Source organism: Aythya marila (genome assembly GCF_965140915.1).
Source record: "Aythya marila genome assembly, chromosome: 12".
Taxonomy (NCBI): domain Eukaryota; kingdom Metazoa; phylum Chordata; class Aves; order Anseriformes; family Anatidae; genus Aythya; species Aythya marila.
Window position 1 is genome coordinate 18,382,905 of NC_139053.1, and position 6,000 is coordinate 18,388,904.

General features: G+C 38.9%; 1 protein-coding gene across 1 annotated transcript in view; it reads left to right on the forward strand.

Annotated features, from left to right (window-relative positions):
* Window positions 1-5,640, forward strand: part of CRISPLD2 (cysteine rich secretory protein LCCL domain containing 2) — a 29,576-nt gene extending 23,936 nt beyond the window's left edge. The window contains exons 14-15 of the mRNA XM_082769749.1: window positions 6-139; window positions 2,261-5,640. Of these exons, the coding sequence (XP_082625875.1) occupies window positions 6-139; window positions 2,261-2,315 (189 nt within the window). The 3' untranslated portion in view covers window positions 2,316-5,640. The remainder of the gene's footprint in view (window positions 1-5; window positions 140-2,260) is intronic.
* Window positions 5,641-6,000: the final 360 nt, after the last annotated feature.

Here is a 6,000-nt window from a genome sequence, read left to right on the forward strand (position 1 = left end):
TTCAGAGCTCCAGTATCTGCAAAAGCGCCGTGCATGCAGGAGTCATTCCAGATGAAGAAGGTGGCTTTGTAGATGTGATGCCGGTAGAAAAGAAGAAAATTTATGTTGGCTCCTTAAAGAATGGAGTCCAGTCTGAGAGGTGGGATATTTTGCTTTGTACTTTCCTCTTATTCTTGATTTTAAGTTCAGTTGTGTGTCAAAGTCAGCAGATATCAGCTAGAAAGGTTGGTGAGTTGGAAATATGACTTAACAGTGTCACTGTGAATTTGAAGATGCAAACAAATAGAGCGTGTTGTCCTGCTCTTACCTTCCACAAGTCAATAGCTACTTTCAGACCAGTGCAAAAGGTATGAAATACCATTAAGATATTTTTTTAAAGAGATGAATCCATATTAAAACATTTTGCTATATACGTATATCATTAAAAATCCACTGTTGTAATTATTACATCAATGATTATTGGATAATCTTTTGGAATTAAATTTTAATGAAGAAGAAAGTTCCCAAACTTGCTTGTCTGAAAGATAAGTATGGGTATTTCTTCAGCTTTCAGTTTGGTTTGAGGTTTAATGAGATTTCCATTGAATTTCGGTGTGTAGGATGTGTTTGTACTCATTAATTTAATTTCTCTATTCTTATTGAAAGACATTAGCAAATTAACCTCTAGAGAGAAGATCAAACAGTTTTTTAAGATGGGTTTTCCACCCTTGTACTTCTGCATGACTTCTTTTGGTCTAACCTTGCTGGTTTCTGTGAACAATTGCAAATCAGTGTTTCCAAAACCTTCCACCTGCACACGATCACAGTGATTGAGTTGCAGCTCATTCAGTCCTTTCTAATTTGCTACTTCTGGTTCAGTTTGTGATGTATTTTTTTCACACATCGGTGTGATGGTACTGAGTTCTCAAACTTATATTTGAAAAAATAACATTAATCACTATTGTGGTGGGTTTTGGTTATTACTGACATGTCTATCTGCTCTGTGAGGTTCCTTTGTTATAATAAGAAATCCAACTGAGTTTTGATATTTATATTCTAACAATGAATATTCCAAAACACTGCTGCAGAGGAAAATAATAATAATAATAATTTAAAAAACAAACAAACAAAAAAAAACAAACAGGAAAGCTAAGACATTAAATATGAGATTCTTTGGTACAGATTTACCAGAATCAGCTTTTTGTACCTGTGTGATCTGTAATTTGGCAGATTTACTTTCATTTTGGATTAATATCACAGAATCTCCTGCTCATACCAGTTTTCTTCTACCTCTGTCTTCCTTTAATTTATCTTTTATACTGACAGAGAACTTTTTTCTTGCATGACAAACTCTAGCCAAGCTAAGAATAAACTCTCCCACTGGCAGTGACATGTAATATGAGCACCAGGTGCTGATCTAGGAGGTGAGGGAAACCAAAGACGCTATAGCAGCAGGGATGAGTATGAAGGTTTGGAAAGTGTTATTTACACTCAGCAAGAAGGAGCACCTCTGAGCTGTGAGATGGTGGAATAGCTTTTCAAAAATCAAGGTGAAAACCTTATCCTTTAGGACACTGGAAACAAACTTTTATGAAGATACATGTACAAACAGGTACAGGATAAGGTTGCCTTTAAAATTTACTGAGACTTCACCCTTGTTGGAACATGTGCTTTACAGGAGAATATGATATTTTGCTTTTCTCTTGGGGATTTGCAGCATAGCAGGGCTGGGAACAGGGAGGGCTCTTGCCCTGTGCTCAGTCAGAGCTGTTGGGAGCACCTCTGAAGGTGGAAAATGGATATACCTATAGATTGTCACTTAACATGTGCTGATCTGTCTGCTCCCATTGCCAGCACCTGGAGATGGGCCAGATGGGCCCTGGGAGCCTGCCAGCCTATTTGACAACTGGTTTTAGGGAACATGTTCTCTTTATGCACAAATCTCTGTAAAAGGGAGCACAGTGTTCCCCAGACAAAAGCCAGAGTTGTAAAAGGGGCTTTTATTTCCCAGTTCCTTCTGTTGACATTAGGACATAGATCTGGATCATAAGCATGAAAAAAAAAAAAAGTGAACTCATGAATTTCTGCCTCTTCTCTTTCATCCTTTGTCTTTCTCCTGTCCTGCAGCTGCTCCTGGTGGGGCTACATCAGCACAGACCCAGCATGCTGAATTGGTGCACCCCAGAGAAATTTGGAGCTTCCTGTAGCTCTTTTGCACCATGAGTCCTGCAGTGCCTACATCTGGTTGATTGCATTTTCTTTTTATTTTTTTTTTCTCCAGGTTGATTAATCCTTCAGATGGAAATGCTTTCCGAATTTTTGCTGTGAAGCAGTAAATTCCCAAGGAAGGTGCAAGTTTCTTTCGGAGAGCGCTCCGCTGATCTCCAGAGACAGGAAGGCTCCTCTGATGGCATCAGCTCTGAACATACCCTCCTTGCCAATCTCTTTCAGGGAATTAGAAAAGAAAAGAAAAAAAGAAAAGGGAAAAAAAAAAGACCAAAAAAAAAAAAAAAAGACAACAGGTTCTGACTCAGCTGTTTGCATCTCATCGCACCTGTTCAGCGTTGTATCTTTTTGTTTTGTGTTTTTGTTTCTCTAGGGGCATTCAGCAATGATAAACCATTCTAACTTTCAATTTACAAGAGAGGTGTGCTGCACAGAACTGTGGTGGCTCAATGTACAGCAGCTGTAGGGATCTCAGCATGGCTCTGGATGGCTTTTCTGGGAGGTGAAGCATCTTCTCCAATGGATGTGGTGATATACAGACTCAGAACTGAGTGACAGTCCAGATGCTGGGCCCTTTGATATAAGAAACTGTTTTAAAAGACACATCATTTGGGGAGAGTTTGGGCTGTGATAAGGTGTGCTTGTGCATGTTTGATTTGTGTGCTAAAGAAGAGAATATTTGGTATTTTTGAAACAAGTTGAGATGCATCAGCGCTGCTGTGTGGGCATTGCACTAGGCTAAGTTGTACTGTGGGGGAGAGGATGTTTCTGCCGACTGGATATCGAGGATTTCTGGGGACTGGAGTAGGGCTCGAGATGGTGGCAGAGACCCACGCTGCAGAAAATGAAGCCACCAGATCATCAAAACAGCAGGTTTAGTGTTTGCTGGTCAAACATTCACAGGTACTTTGCAAGTCTCATAACCCATGAGAAGTCAATGAACTGGGGCTCCTGTGCTGGCACATCTCATTCTATATTACATGCCATTTAAAATAAAACTTCAGTTAAATGCAGTGTATTGTTTTATACAGCAGTGCTGGTTGTTTTATCTGTAGTAGTTAAGTAGTGATAAAGTTAATCTTATTTTTGCTAGGAATCATTGCATCCATAGGAAGCATGTTCACTTTACCTTCATAAAGATCTTTGTTGTGTGCACAGTTCTGATACTTAAAAAGATACAGCATAAATTGGGATAGATTTTTTTTCCCCATTGTTTTTTTTTGACAGCAATGGATCCCAACTTTTAGTGTAAATGCTGTACCCTTGAGCATTTGATATCCAGGATGCTGTTTTGCAAAACCTATAGATGTTGCAGTGATGCTATTTAATGTTTTGTTATTTATGTCTCAACATGCATCCAAAGCACTTCAAAGCCAAGAGAATAGCCTGGTCTGAGCTGCTCTTTAAGGCAGGAGATTATTCTCTACTTCATATTGGAAATTAATTTTAGGCTCGGTCTAAACACAAGTCTGGTTGTCTTTTACACACCCATCCAGTAACTTCATTAATCATGAGAAGGCAACACAAACTTTAGTTCTTCAGTTCCTGTAAAATACAATCCTGCAGCTCACTAAATAGATTGTAATATTCTATAACAAATGGGAAAATTTTCACTCTATTTGGCAGATGTCTCATAGCCACTCGTATGCTCAGGCTGTGTTCAGTTTAATCTAGAGAGTTATAAAATCAATGTCTTCAAGCTGTTTTAAAACACAGATCAAAACAGTTAATACGATGAAGCACTTCTTTAATTCCACAAATGCCATGAAATCAGCAAAGAAATTACATTTATTGCTCAGCTTGTGTCTCCATTGGGGTTTCCTTCTTTATGAAATCTAAATTTGGAAAGAGACCTGCTGTAAAGTCAGTTGGAATTACAATTGTCTCCAAAAGTGCTGCACAGCAAACCTACCTTCGGAGGGGGACGTAGAGAAATGACTGTGTGTCATCTTTCTTTGTGTGGTATTGTCTTCCAAGGTGTACAGTAGTTGCTTTAGATAGAAAAACTTTTTTTCTTATTAGGTAAATTGATGTTATAAACAGCTAGGACATATCTTAGGAAAGCTGCTGGTTGGAAGCATTTGAGATCTTGGCAGTGAGATAAGGCTTCCCTGTTTCTGCCCACTGTAAATAATTATGCTATACACAGTCTGGTTCAAGCCCATTAAATGCTGCAGTATGAGTCTATGACCATCATGGGCCAAATGGTAGCCACTGTGCTATTTATTGAATTGGAAAGTGTAAGAGATGCCATCAGGTGTCCAGGGGCCTCCTTCCCACTGATTCCATGCAGATTGCAAGAGCACATAACATGCCTCAAAGCTAGTGTAGGATCCCACCTCTAATATGCTGTCTGTGACAATCATGGATGCTGTAAAAATGGTGGAAAGAAACGTGAGAGCTCTTGGAGAAAAGTCTAGAGGATTATTGTGGAGCACATAAAAATCCAAACAGCTCGGGATGTATCTACCTGATGGAAAGGGAGCAAGAGAGGAATTGTCCTTCCACCAGAAATATCCTAAAACGCTTAATTCAAGCTACAATTGTGTATTTTTATCTTCAGCCAACTGGTTTGGATTTTTAGAAACTGATCATAATTTAAGTCTGTGTCTGTTTATTTTTATATTTGTTGTACAAAAGAGAAATTGTGACTTTACTACACAAATATCATTTGAGGTCCTGGGTGCTATTAATTTAAACATACCTCCACCAGAATTAGGGGTGATCAGGTCCTCCAAGACAGTGAAGATATATCAATGGCTTGCAATTGCGTGTGCTAGCTATTCATATATAGGTGGGACAGTACCAGTTTTTAGCCCAATATTTCCTGATTTTACTTCTGATACCAAAGCATTTCTTAGCCTAACATATTTCAATGCAGCTTAAAGATGCAGCACGTCTTTACATCTCTAGATACGTTCCTCCTTAGACCCTAGCTCAGCAGATTAGTAAGCCCGTGCCATCTTGAAGCACCTGGGTGCATCCTTGCTGAATCCAGGTTAAACCCCTGGCAAAGCTGATGCCAAGCAGTTGTTCTAGCTTCCCCAGCTGCCAGTGCACATTTGGGTCTGCTGGCTCCATTCATTTCATCATTTTAAGTCATCAGCAGCCATTCAGCCAACAGCTGGTTGAAGAACCTCCAGTTGTGTACTTGGTCAGTTGTGCAGTCTAAACATTTAGGGCCAGTTCATAGAGTTGCTTTTTCTTTTTTCTTTTTTTTTTTTTTTTCTATGAAAAATGATGTATTTTACTACTTCCTATGTGTAAATGTTTCTTGTAAATTTTTGTGTGCCTTTGCATGTTTTTCAAGGGGCTGTGTGTTTGTTTATAAACTATATATATTTTTTTCTAAATACAGAATTGTAAAATACTTTTTTTTTCCTCCATTTTCTTTTTATTTCCGAATTATTTGTGAAATAAAACCTTCCCAGAATGAATGCCACCCTTGTCGTCAATGTTCAGCTACAGCTGGGGTTGTATTTAGAAGACTGAGCCTGAGCTATTTGGGATTGCTCCTGGGGACCAGAGTATCCCCTGGAGAGCCCAAGATAGATCAAAATGTTCAGAGTCTATTCCACAGACAAATAAATAGAACTGCCCAGTACCCCAGCATTAAAAGTCAACTTTTATCCTATTTGGAATAAGGTGTATTCTTTCCTTACATCCTGGGAGTAAGGGAAAATTCATGTCTGTCTTTAACTCCCTGAAGTAGATTAAAGTGTTGGAAAAAAGTGTTTAATGAAGTAATGCTGCAAAATACAACTGAGGTGAACTCCTTTCTGTCTGACCAGGCTG